Below are 14,278 nucleotides of genomic sequence, written 5' to 3'. Positions count from 1 at the left end.
TGGTTAGCCTTTAGACCAATAAAGTTGTCTAAGTCTTTCTCACCTTTAATAATTAAATAATTTCAAAACAGCGTTTTGTATTAATTCAAGTTCACGGTGTTGAATATTTATAACCATTTGATAATCTAAAATGTTTAAATGTAATAAAAATGCAAAAACAATATATAAGAGGGGGCACCTTTTTACAGCATAGCAACGAACCTTGAACGTTTTACTTTGTAAAACAGTCAACCACTCACAAATCGGCTTAGAAAAGTTAAGCTTAGTTAAGTCATGGGAGCCTCAAAGGGAAGTTCTGTAATTACCAACCTTTGAAAGATTAAAATACTATAAATTTGCACATTTCAATTGTATGCTATCAGTAAGCTTATAGAAGAAAATGTAACCCACTTTTCATTATCATTTGGTTTACGAACAAATGTGTCACCTTTTCATAAATATGAATATTCAAAATCCATCATTGTGAACAGTTCTTGAAAAGCCCAATACTAAATAACCTATTGTTCAAATCTGAACACATGCTCACTAAATTATTAACAGACAGATTTTTTTTTTATCATATTAATTTTATTATTTGCTATCCAAACAACCCCTGTGACTCTTAAAAACACAAGTTAGAAAGTCAATATGGCATTTGAGAGCATCCTCTTCGTGTAAAACCAGCTGAGTCATTACTTTTTCACATAGTCCCTTTTTTTTTCTTTTTTTTTTATTAAAGTTGCTCACATTCCAAAAACAAGTACCCGCATAACAGGTAATTACTGCTGCAGCAAATATAGAAAACAAAATTGACTCCTAACACTGACTGGTAGAGCCATGAGACGGCTCTAATAGCATCCCTAGAGTTTGCTGCTTCTCTTGTGAAATAATCACACGTGAGGCGCTGTTAAGAAATGTTGCAGGCAGCAATACAAGGCATATCATTTAAAGCAGTCCCAGCCAGGCTCGTCTGTGTCCTTGCTGATGTTACACAATAAGTGATGCAAACACAGTGGTCCAGTTATCTGAAGGCTCAAGGTGGAAAGAGTAGCTTAGGACCGCGTCTCAATCAGATCTTCCCGGGGTCTTCTTTGAGGGTGACGGTTCTGTTGAAAACGAGCTGAAATGGAAACAAATGACTATTACAACGTGCTTTACCACTGGATAATGTATGTATTTACTGCAGATCCAGTTTAGATGCATCTACCATTTTCTTCAATTGAAAGTGTTTATAAAATACTTTTAGAAATAGCCGTATGCTATGGATTAAAAACCATTTAAAAATTCGCTTGAGTTGTTTTTACCTTGTTGGTCGTGCTGTCAGGGTCCAGTGAGAAGTAACCAACTCTCTCAAACTGGAATTTGTCCAGAACCTTTGCTCCTTTCACTGATGTATCCACTAAGGCATTGCTGATCACTTGCAGGGAATTCTGAAGGACAAAATAATAATAAAAACAGTTTACCCGCCGACACTTTTCAGTGTATTGCAAAAGTTATCATATGCCTTGAACTTTTTCACATCTTTTGCCACAACCACAAAAATGTGTTGAATTTTATTGGGATTTTATTATTTTGTGTGAAAGACCAACACAACGTAGTGCATATTTGTGAAGCGGAAAGAGTTATACATGCTCTAGAGTAAATCAGTAAGTATGCCTGTAAGTATTGCAATTTAGCTTCTCTAAATCAATGTGTTTTACAACCAATTTCTAGGTTATTACAGCTGTAGGTATTTACTTATCTTAGGACAACAATCTTTACAAAACAGTCTGTCTTTACAATCAGTCTGAAAGAAGAGCACCTCGTAACATGAATTTCAATAACTTGCCACAGAGTCTTGATTGGATTTATGTCTGAACTTTGTCTGGGCCATTCAAAAACAATAAATTGCTTTGATCTAAATTGTTTCCTTGTGTCTCTGGCTGTGTTTTTAGGGTTGCTGTCCCACTGGAGGTCCAGTTTTAAGCCTTCTGTGCTGGTGCATCACATAAAATCTCAATAAGATAAAATATAGAAAAGTTGAAAGGCCAATGAATACTTTTTGTATCCTCATCCCTCTGCTGCAATCAACAGCCACTTACAGGGTTGATGTCACTCAGGAAGCCATTGGGCACCACAGATGGATCCTCTGGATGCTTGTGCAGGAAGCTACAAAGCCAGAGAGACTTTTCAGTGATTTGAGTTTTTAAGTACAGAGTGTTAGTTGTGGATGGCAGCCAGAGCTTCTGACTTACAGTCTTTCGTAGAGGCGCACTTCACACACCAGCGGCTGGCTGACCCAGTGGATGAAGGCCTTTGGTTTCTCTGCAGTCTCTGAGCTGCAGCAGGTCACTTCCAGCTCCACCACTTTACCCTGAGAGTCCTGAGAACAAGAGAACAAATATTTTATCACATAACTTCTAGAGCAACAACTCCACTCCCATGTGGCATTCTAACTCTTTGTCCCAAAAGCAATACTTGCACTGAACAATCTTGGAAGCTACCAATATTGGTAAAACTTAAGCAAGTTGGTAGGATGAGCTTCAGCTTAGCGCTGTTAGTTTTGGTAGCTTTTTTTGTTTATCTTTGAGTGTCTTTATGTATTTTTGCCAATAGTGGGCACAGTCGGGATTATTAAAACAGATAATTGCAGGGCTAACTTTTTGATCATTGCATTATCATATTATTTTTTTTTGCAGACTGGTTATCGTCCATTTTATTCGGTTTCAACAACTAAGTATGATAACGTTTACAAGATATCCATCGGCCATTTACATCACTTTCCAGACTATCAATACACATCCGCACAGACTTCTCTACAGCAGTAAGAGTCACGGCTCTACAAAAAAAAAAAAAGAAGTAAAAAGCGGTGCTGTTTTCACCAAAACAGAGACACCGGTATCCACATTGTTTTCTGTAAACAGTGTGCCACTGTGTGACTCTAATCCTTTTAATTAGTAGCATAACCAAGCTTTCTGGGTTCGTCACAGGCAACGCATGCGGTGAAAAGAGACTGGACTTGGAGCTGGGCTTTTGGTTCGCTGGCGCTGCATGGCTCAGCAGGACCATTTGTTTTTTTCAAACACTTTTGTACAAAACACGGGGCGGCTGTCCTACGGCAATCATTTAACCAGCATGTATTAACCATGATGAAGCCAATCTTTTTTCATGCTTTGCAATTTAAAAAATGCTGCACATTAAATCTAGGATATCATTGATGTTACAACAATAAGTTACTCTAAATGTCATGATTTATTTCATGTTTTTCAAAGAATGGTGACAGAGGGGAAAAGTGACCTCCAGAAATGCTCAGCACTGTGTTCCGGACTTCAAGCAGTATTGCCATATCTGCTTATTATCACTGACTTTGGGCTTGTTCATTTATACTGTTTAAATTGTAGAGGTAATAGAGCTGGTTGCTTGTTTCTCCCACAATAACTGGCAACACCGGCATTATGTTCCCGATTCGAACGCAATGTATTTTCTAAATGCTTCGATATGGGCACAAAGGGATAGAATATTATTCTCTAGCTGCCACTGCCGTGTAAAAGTTAAAGTTTAAAAGTAATTTATTATGAACTAACACAGATATCCCCTCAAACATCCAGGGCTGCGCACGTTTGTCATATGCAAAATATTTTGTCTAAAGACGTGACAGACTGAGTGACAGCCATTTGTTAGAGGTTTGGGGCTAGCATTAGCTTCCTCAAATTTCCTTATTCATCTTCGGTTTACGGCTACAAAGCTCATATTTTTGTGAGCGGAATATGAGTTTGCGAAGCTAACTTCTTATTTAGCTGTGCCCACTACAAAGTTTTGCACATTTTGTGGCTCCAATAGTCAGCTAAGGCCAGACCGAACTACCGTATTTGCGAACTCTATATAGTTAAGGGTTCAGAACTTGAAAAAACAAGTTAAAAGATGTAGTTAGTTAAAAGATGTAATTTCATAATAATTGACTAATTGATTGCACAATCGAGCAAGGCCAAGCTTTTTTTAGTAGAAGAAATAAACAGCAAAATGGGGACAGCCCTAAACGATTCTTCTCTGCCAATGACCCTACCAAGACCCTTGACCACCGATTGCTACCCTGTGCACCACTCAGTGTTGCAGCACACTGATCCCTAAGGGATGGGTTTAACAATAGACAAACTACCCTTCTGTGGGACTATAAAGGGAAATATATTTTATATATGAAACATTGTCTGCTTTCTTGACAATTATTTTCCATAAAAGATAAAACTATAAAAAGCATTGAAAAGCACTAAAGCAAATTAAATAACTAGCTGCAGCATCCTTATTTAACCTAAATTGGTTCACCTAATTCTTATCAATTTAAGTTCCCTAAATTCAGTTTACCCTCTAAAATGGTTTTGATTCAATGTTTCTATTTTCTACAAATGTCTGAGATAAAATGGAGCTTAAAACAGGCCAAATCTATTGCCTTTGTATCTTAGAAAACTGGGATTTCAAAAACACATGATGGACAAACATTAACACACACTTGAAACCTATATTAAATGAAGTAACTCTGACATTACCTTGACGACTTTCTGGACGGAGATGACATACCCAGCATGTCTCAGGCCTACAGGCTGTTCTGGAGTCAGACGCTTGTAGCCTTTCTCCATCCCCTGCAAATAAAAAATTGACAAGTCCACAATGTAAGACTTCCACAAAGAACAGAATATTGGGGTTCTGATTTTGCTTTCATCTCTCTGACCTCTCTGAAGTCGCTCTGTTCAATAAAGATCGTGTGTGTAAATGGAACGGTGTGCGAGCCTTTGGCCTCATTGGCAGGAAAGTTTGGTACCCTTACGTCCATCTATGAGAGAAGACAAGAGTAGTTGGATGATTTATTGAGGTTAGGTTTAATAAATAAATCTTTAACAAACATGTTCTTTCTTGGAAGGTAATATAAAAGTAGAAACCTTTGTGCCTTTAGGGAGATTTGTTATGGTGACTTTGAGGGGCTCCAGCACAGCCATGGCTCGAGGAGCAGTGTCATTCAGCACGTCTCTCACGCATGACTCCAGCAGATGAGGCTCTGTTGTTGTCTGGGAAACTGTTACCCCAACCTGCAACACAGGCATTTATTATTAGACTGCATATTTCAACACATTCACGTCCCTGTTGCTCTCTGCAGCAGATCAATAATTCCCTCCATTCTGCATACCCGTGCACAGAAGTTGTTGATGGCCTCAGGAGGGAAACCTCTTCTCCTCAAAGCAGTCAGAGTGAAGAGTCTGGGGTCGTCCCAATCTCTGCAAATAAAAGAAAATACGTTCCACATGATGTAGAGTTAAAAATCACAAACCTTTTAGAGCAACAAGGCACGCACCTTTATAAAAAGAAGCGTAATACATAGTAAGTCGCATCAGTCCAGAATATAACCACTTCAAGTGATTTGTGTTTATCATTTTCAATATTCTTGCAAACCTTAGGAATATTAAGCAATTCAACCAATTAAATCATCAGCAGATTTTTATTGAGAACTATTTCTGTTGACATTTTGTTATGTACAGCATATGCTATATAATGAAAATAAAGACATTTTTCTTAGTTACTTCTAGAAACGCAGGCCAGCTGCTAATAAAAACTTGGTCATGGAAAAAAACTCTACATACAAATTATCTTGTAAAAGCTTCTCTCTTATAAAATGTTGTATCCAATGATTGTAATGCATGCATTTTATTTTAAAAACCTGCACTTATTTTACCCTTGGATTTTGGTCTTGCATGTTTATACATTAGACTGAGACAACAGCACTGATAAACGTGTTGTTGTAATAACACTGATTGATTCTGTAACAGTGGGGCAAATGGACGGATGAAGAGATAAGCCGATGGATGGAACTGAAGGAAAGAGCAACATAAATATCCGGACAGAAGAACAACAAAACTACTAAACAGATAGATAAAGAGACATGAAGACAGATTTACAGGCCGAGGGACAGATGGATTGATGCATGAGCGGACGGGTAGACAAACTGATGAATAAACAGCTTTATAAATAGATAGAATCAGAGGGGGGAAAAAAGTCTAGAAAAAAACAGCATAGCTTTTCCCATGCTTATCCAGATCTGGGAAAAAACAAAACTTAAATCAAATTCCAGACATTTCATTTAACATAAATAAAAGATTTGTGTCGTTACCTGACAACGCCGGTCTCAACAAGTTTGATGATTTTCCTCTTGGACACAACGGTGTAGGTGAGGTTCAAGCGGCCATATTCCCACTGAACGGGACAGTACAGGTCCAGAGCGTTACACAGCCAGTAATATGAGGAACGCCTTAAAAAAGGTTGATAGAAAAGCAGAAAAACATGATCAGACAGCTGCCTTTCAAACCAGAGCAAGAAATGCTATCACACACAGATCAAAGACCTTATCTACCTGGCTTGAAACTCTTTGGTACACAGTGAATGTGTGATGTTTTCAATAGAGTCACACAGACAGTGGGTATAGTCATAGGTGGGGTAGATGCACCTGGAGTGGAAGATAAACAGGAACGGTAAATAACTCAAACTAAGTTAAAGAAATAAGCATTAAAACTGCTTATGTTTCATTACCATTGATCTCCTGTTCGGTGATGAGGCGTGTATTTGATTCGATACGCCACGGGATCCATCTTCCCATCCTCCATGACCATCTTCATCCTGAGCGTGGCGTCTCCCTCGGCAAACATGCCCTTCTTCATCCTCTCGAACAACACCAGAGACTCTTCAACGGGCCGGTCCCTCCAAGGGGATGGAGGAACGTTGTGGCCTTTCAGCTCCTCGCCCTTCTGGTGGCACACGTATGCATGGCCCCTGAAGGCGGACACGATTAAATAAACCGCCACGAATCCAACCGTCTATCGAAGGAAACGCACCACGTGCCCACTAGACCTCCTCTTACCTGCGGATCAGATCCACAGCAAGGTCGTAGAGTTTCTGGAAGTTGTCGGAGGCGTGAGTGACGTCATACGGCGTGTAACCTGCATGAGACAGCTGTACTGATCAGGACCTGTTTAAATAATTGCAGTTTGTTTCTTTGCCGTCAAGATTTGCTCGCACTGCTCAAAACCGCTTACGACTTCTTTCTATTATTATTTCGAAGAGTAAAATTTTTTTTTTTGAAAAGCTCAAACACGGAAACAAAATATTCTGTAACACAAAACAAAAGGTGTCAAGAAAGGAAACGGGAAGAAGCTATGGCTTATCCAGTCCTGGCCCTGAGTTTTCATACAAATCCTTTATCAAAAATAGTGAATTAATTACGGATGCACGATATATATCAGACCGATAAAATATCTGCCGACATGGTGGAATTTTATATCGGCCCGATAAGTAAATTCTTCCGATTAAAATAGCCGATAAATTAATTAAATGTGGTGGAATTTTATTCAGGCAGAGTAGCCCCAAAGCGGGAAAAGATCTGTGGATTTTGTGTTCCTTACTATCAGGACCCAGGCTTGGCTCCATTATTGCCTGACTATAAATAAACAAACTGGGTATTAGAAGATGACAACAGCATTGCAGTTTGCAAAACCTGTTCAGCAAGAATTTCGAGAGGAAAGAAGGATTTGGTTTTAACACAACAAACCTAATAGCTCACCTGAAAAATCGTCATCATGGCACCTCATTTTTGAGAATGCACTTTTATTGACTTTATTGAATTTTTTAAATTTTTATATGCATATGTTAGTACAGATAATTTCATGTTTGAAAATTATTCGACTTGACTCCAGAAATACCTTTGCTGATAGCCTTCTGAACAATTTTTAAGAAGTTTCACTTTTTTCTTTGACCTTTGCTGTGGTTATTTTTTTGACTTCACAAATGCCTTTGCAGTGAAGCCATACATTTGTTCAGTAATTTTTAAGGGATGCTCATTGTATTCTAAATTGATTTGTGTCTTTTGTTATTAAAAGCAAAGTACAACTTTTTTGTGTGATGGTATAAAAAAAAAAAAAAATTTGAAGAGCCAAAAACTTTTGTTTGCTGTTATAAATAAGCCACAGCTGCTAAATAATTTGTTTTTCATAGCACATGCTGCAGATTAGGCAAAAACTATATTGAATATGAACTTATCGGAATCGGCCATGAAAAGCAGAAAAATATCGGTAATCGATATCGGTTGAAATTTTTAATATCGTGCATCACTAGATTCAATATATACATAAATACACATACACGCATATATAGTTGTATACACGTGTGTATACTTACACAGTTATCAATATTCCTGCAGATAGATCTACTCTATCACATATAGAGCAGAGCTTAGAATAAATACACAGCTAAATAGTTGAAATTGCATTTTACCCATTAATTTTTACACACATTATCTACTCCTTATATTTTCTCTTGAATTGTGAAATATTATAACTTTGCCTAATTTCATCGTCTAACCCATTTCACATGATTTTAAGAGTGCTGTGAACACATGGTTGCTTTAAATTATATTATCCTCAAAGTCCACATTATTCAGGATTTCTACACATTCTCCAAGCAAAACTCTAATGATTTTCTAGACTACAATTCCCACTGCACTTTGTCCTTAACGACAGATTTAAAATAGAAGACACAAAGGTGACTGTGGTCAGGCTTTAGCTATGGAACCTTGAAAAAAACCCATACTGATGGACAGCCGGAAGGAAGGAATGAAGAAAGGAAGAATGGAGACAGAAGTATGCAAGGAAGGGAAGAAGAAGACATGGGCAGAGGAAAGGATATGTGTGAGGAAGGAAGGACAGAAGAAAGACAGGGAAAATGGTACAAGGATGAAATGTATAGAAAAGGAAAGTAATGAAGCCTTTGTTTTGTTTTATTTATTTTTTTAAATCAACAGAGAGAGTTGTGTGTGCCACCAACACCCGAGTCAGAAACCTTTCCTTGTGAACTCCTAGGAAGTCTTTTACTTCTACCTTCCTTATTCTACTGGGAAATGCCTTCAGCTATACCCAGCAAGTAACCCTTACACTGATTCCCTGTCCTGGTTGGGACCCAAAGACTCATCCATCCAAACATCTAAACCTATATTTGACAAAACTGTCTCCTTCCTGTTCCTCAGAGTGACCCAGGTCAGTTCTACAGGCTCCTTCGACAGAAGCCGAAGAGAGAGCCGAAAATGCATGGGACTTCGCAGTGACCGATGTTTCCATTTGGACATTTATGAATGATATGATTCCGAGTTACTCTGCTGATCTTGACCTGGATCTCATAAATAACAGGAAGCATTCATACACAAAGTTTCTGTAAATATAATAAGCACCAAATAACCCTTACAGCCTAATCGGTTGAAGAACAAGACTGCTGATTGTTGATTATTTTGGACATTTACCTTTTTATTCTGAGTAGAAGAAGCTTGTTTTCATCTCTTTTAAAATTATATTGTTTAAATCATTAAATTAGTTTGTTAAATAACAGATTTACACTTTGATTCAATTAGTAGTTTATGGTAGAGTTTTTTTTTTACCTTTAGATTATGTGTCATTATCGCTGACTGAAAAATAAATTGCTCCCCGCAATCCTAAAAGCCACTTGTGGCTCCAGAGTTGCAGGTTTTAACCTCTGTTCTTGACTTTTCCAGACTGTGTATGAACCCTAGTAAATGCAGGTTGCCCTCAGCATAATAAGATAAAAGGTCAATCAAACGCACCCAGCCACTCCACCATGTCCTTGATGGCAGTGAAGTACTTCTCCTCCTCCTTCTCAGGATTGGTGTCATCGTACCTCAAGAAGCAAATTCCATTGTTTGCCTGCAGAAAGAGTTCAGATTCAGAGAAGACTGCTCCACAGAACACGATAAACTGAATTTGAAATAGCAAAGCGGGACAAACAGCCATGTACCTTGGCGTAACCAAAGTTGAAATTGATGGCTTTGGCGTGTCCGATGTGAAGGATACCATTAGGTTCAGGTGGAAAACGGGTTCGGATCTGTTAAAGCAGATTTAACTCAGCAATACAGGTCGTCTAATACGTACATTTTCCATTGCGTGTTGCTAATGTCATTTTTTTTTTAGGCTGCACCTGTCCACCAGTGAACTCCATGTGCTTCTTAAGAAGCTCCATTGTTTTGGGAGTGACAACATACCCCTCGGTTTTGTAGTTTTCTCCTGTAAATGCCAATAGTCGAAGGTCAGGCTATAAATAAATAATACTGTGTTCAATCTCTAAATGTTACCAACATACAGAAAAAAAAAAAAAAACACGCTAACACGTCAGAGAGACATCTGACTGGTTTCTAACAAATACAATATATGGAAGTGCGACAGGATGTAATTTTGCAGTGCAAAAGAGTGCAGATGATCAATTATTAGTGACTGATTATTATCAAAGCGAAATAACTTATACATTGCTAACCTAGTGCAAATTGGTGTATTGTAATAAGCCGAAACTACTAAAGTATATAGACAGAGTTACAGCCTGAAAAAATTAGACAAGCATTTCACTAATGTTAACATTGACAACTATTGTTTGGGTATCAAGACCGCACGAAGACCAGATGTTGCCATTTCATCTAAATGTTAAAGAGTGTTCTTCTCACCTGGTTTATGAAACTTCAGCGCCTCTCCTCTGAGCTGCTCCATTAGAGATTGTCCTTCCACAAAATTTGCGTCACCTTAATAAAGGAAACATAAAGAAAAGGAAAAAAAAAACACACTCAAATACAGAAAGGTCTGATGCACTTTTGTCTGCATTGCTGCAGCTTACCATTCGCTATCGTTTCCTCCTTTTTCACCTTCACATCATTCTCTGGCCCCTTTGCTTTCTGCGCCTGCGTAATAAAGCACAGAGGATGCAGCGATTACAGTGAATCATTGTAGAAACCAGCTCTGGACTTAAAGCATAGCTAGGTAAGAGCGGTCTTGGTAGGTCGTTCTGGTCAGACTTTCCCTTTAGATTATAATGGTTCCCTCACCTTGGGTTTCTTCTCCAGATCCGCCTCAGTCTTGGGTCCCAAAAGGTGCAGAACCTTTAACGGCGAAGACACAGCTTATAGTGTCACCCTACTTAATCATGACAAACCTACTTCTGTCAGCAAAATTCTCCTTTCTCCATGCATACCTGCACGTCCACCTCATTTTTGATCACCTTCCCGTCAGCCCACTTTAAAGCTGAGCGTGCTTCCCCTGCAACAGACACAAAGACATTCTGTCTGGTTGTTTGGCTTTAACCTAACGTCTGGATTGAAATGTAACCAAATATGAGATCATACCCATTAGCAGTCCCGTGTTGAAGCGGTACCTCTCTTCCAACAGCTGCTCCTTGTGCTTCTTGATGACAGACTCAACCTACAACGACATTCCACCGTCACTCAATTCACCATGGCTGCTCAACGTAGTGGGGGATTTATACTTCTTGGCAAAGGTATGCGGACCTATGAATTATTTTTCCACAACGTTTTTATCGATTTTTGTTTATGATATCACAACTTAAATATATCTTGGGAACAAAAATCCCAATTTTACCAATGAGCGGAAAAGACATGCGTTATCATACTGACAGCATCTTGCATCAATTATATATCCATTATATCCATTATTATGAGATCACATATTCAACTTCCAGTGCCTATAATGTTTATGTATGTTTCCCAGAGTTAAACAAAGTCTTTTGATTTCCCTTTGGCAATGCAAGTTAATCTTGTCAGATCTAAACATTCCAACATCCACTTCTTTTATCCATTGTTTAGAAGAGGAAGCTTCTACGCTTTTCCAACCGAGGGTAATTTCTCTCCCGGTTTATAGAAGTCCAAAGTCCTGAAGTTTAGTTTGTTTCTTCATCTGTGTGGCGACGGATATGCTTTGATCTAGTGCCGAGCAATAAAACAATATCAATATTTTATAGTGGAACAATAAATGAAAAGTAGGCTTTAAAATTTGATAAGACAATACATGTGGTCTATCAGGCAGCATGTGGAGCCACCATTATTGAATGAGTTTTACAGATAGCGGAAAGACTGCTGGTATAGTATTAGATAAGAAAGGATTTTTATTAGTTTACTTGTAATGCATAATGTCCCACAAGTCTCTTTAATTTATAGTAATCTTTGAACATAAAACTCGTTGGTTGTTACTAATGTTTATTTTAATTAGTTCTGTTTGCATTGAAACAGAACCTTTCTTCTGTATGCTGATAATTATCCAAACTTTTCAATGTAACACAAAAAGTGTGATCCTTTATTTTTGTGTGTGTGTGTGTGTGTCCAGAGAACCAGCGCAACTTCTATTTCTTTTAGCGCTATTAATCTAAAATCCTTTTATTCACACTCTGGCCGTATGCAAAAGGTTTTTGTCCTGCTGAAGCGTGAAACTTCCCTCCAGTCTCAGTTGGTTATATTAAACACACTATATTTACGAATTAGAGGACCTGTGGTAATTGATAGCACTGAACTTATTAAGGGATATCAGTGTAAACGGAGCTAATCACAAATGCACGTAAAAAAATTACGATTTTTATTTCTAAAAACGTTCTACCCTTTTGCGTCGACTTCGCAATCATGCGCAACTTTGTGTGTGACTATCCCATCCCGATAGAATACATGTGGGTGTAATGTGAAATGTGTATGTGAAAAGTAGTATCCGATTGTATTTCAGTGGCATTCATTATACGATCATGCACTTACTGCATCCTCAATCTGCTCCGGCGTTATGACCACACCCACGCCACACGCTTCATCAAACTCCTTCTGACTGATGGGATCCTCAGGATGACCTTTGACAAAGTCTAAAGCAGCTGCAAAAAAGAAAAAGAAATCAACATCAAGTTCATTACATTTTCCCTTCACCTAGGGCTGGGCAATATATCAAGATTTTAAAAATATCAAGATCTTTTAAAAACAGTTATGAGATGAGACTATGGTGTTTGTATCGAGATGGTCTATGCTTTGTTCTAATTCTACTTTTATGTATTCCAGTGGGTTCTTTTTCAGCCGTTTCTCATATTTATCTACAGCTGTTTGTTAAAAAATGTGCTTGTGAGACATTTGGGATAAAGCTTTGATTCAGAGATGCCTTTTTATAATTACCTTATGAAAAGAAACTCATATCATATCGAGATAAATATCGGGTATCAGGACTCAGCCTAAAAATATCGAGATATTGTTTTTGGCTCATATCGCCCAGCCCTACGTTCCCCACTCACATTACATAAAGCAACCCACAAAAAAGGTTAAAAAACAACTGGACTTCTATTCTGAAGCGGGACATGTTTCGCTTCCCACCCAGGAAGCTTTCTCAATTCAAAATGTCTTGAGTAATGTGGAGTTCCAAGCTTTATAGATCTGCTGGCCTCATTGGACCTTAGATTCTCCTCTATGTCAAGCAGGTCTATAAAGCTGTGGAACTCCCACACTACTCAAGACATTTTAAATTGATAAAGCTTCCTGGATGGGAAGCGAAACATCTTCAGCTTCAGAATAGAAGTCCAGTTGTTTTATTTTTTAACCTTTTTTTTAATTGATTATGACCTGGATGGCTGAGAATCTTCACCAACATTACATAAAGCATGTAGACAAATGTCAGAAATTACCTGCCAGCTGTAGCTCTGTGCAGATTTTCTTCTGAGCGATGCAGTCTGAGAGAAATGCCAGGCGTTTGCTGTCTTTGAGGCGACACACCATACTGTACAGCAAAGTGCCCATGGCCTTGTCCACTCCAGATGGCCCATTGACCCGCTGAGCCTGTTAAAACCAGTTCAAAAACATTACACCGAATTTGTATGTCCTCCTTGAAACTCTGTTACAGTTATAACAAGCTGCCGAAACAGGAACGAAGCTTTAAACAGCCCATGAGGAAAATATAAGTTTAAATATTGGTACGCATGTAGAAAAATAAAGTGAAAGTGGCATTTAAGGTTGAAGTTTACTGCTTAGTTAGTTTCAAAATGAGTAAATCTGCCGGTGGTCAGCAGTGTGTTGGTGACATTTCCCAGCTGTCCCGGTGAGCTCGTACCTGAATAACCGCCTCCTTCAGTGCGCCACTCAGGACTTCATTTTTCAGCGTCTCCTTCGCTTTCTGCTCGCTGAGCCCAATGGAGGTGAAAAGTGTTAAAATATTATCGGCCATTAGTCCACTTTAGAAGTCAGTACCACGCAGACACAACGCCGCCGCGCAGAGGCTGTCTCATCAGAGGAAGAGCGAAAGAGCGACTTCCTGTCTGACGCAAAGAGAAAAAAAAAAGCTTGGAATAATATTAGCCAATAACACACAGAGCCTACATACTGAATTGACCAATAGCGATTGAGCTTTGTTTGAGGTCTCAAACTATTCACCAATCAGCCGTTTGTTGACATAAAGGGAAGGACAGAGGGATTCCAAAATTAGAATAATGT

General features: G+C 38.5%; 1 protein-coding gene across 1 annotated transcript; it reads right to left on the bottom strand.

The window, feature by feature from the left end:
- Positions 1 to 548: 548 nt before the first annotated feature.
- qars1 (glutaminyl-tRNA synthetase 1) lies at positions 549 to 14,092 on the bottom strand. Its single transcript, XM_012862274.3, has 23 exons — positions 13,899 to 14,092; positions 13,477 to 13,627; positions 12,572 to 12,681; positions 11,162 to 11,237; positions 11,011 to 11,075; positions 10,865 to 10,918; positions 10,657 to 10,720; positions 10,490 to 10,564; positions 9,973 to 10,058; positions 9,793 to 9,879; positions 9,602 to 9,701; positions 6,857 to 6,935; positions 6,529 to 6,768; positions 6,353 to 6,445; positions 6,113 to 6,250; positions 5,135 to 5,222; positions 4,890 to 5,036; positions 4,682 to 4,783; positions 4,500 to 4,592; positions 2,214 to 2,341; positions 2,061 to 2,127; positions 1,284 to 1,409; positions 549 to 1,099 (listed from the first exon to the last, which is right to left on the bottom strand). The coding sequence occupies exons 1-23, from the start codon at positions 14,010 to 14,012 to the stop codon at positions 1,049 to 1,051; spliced, it is 2,334 nt and encodes a 777-aa protein (XP_012717728.2). The 5' UTR covers positions 14,013 to 14,092; the 3' UTR covers positions 549 to 1,048.
- Positions 14,093 to 14,278: the final 186 nt, after the last annotated feature.

The sequence above is a fragment of the Fundulus heteroclitus genome, chromosome 1 (assembly GCF_011125445.2).
Source record: "Fundulus heteroclitus isolate FHET01 chromosome 1, MU-UCD_Fhet_4.1, whole genome shotgun sequence".
Classification (NCBI taxonomy): Eukaryota; Metazoa; Chordata; class Actinopteri; order Cyprinodontiformes; family Fundulidae; genus Fundulus; species Fundulus heteroclitus.
Note: the sequence above shows the minus strand (reverse complement) of the source record. Positions and strands in the feature narration are given on the sequence as shown.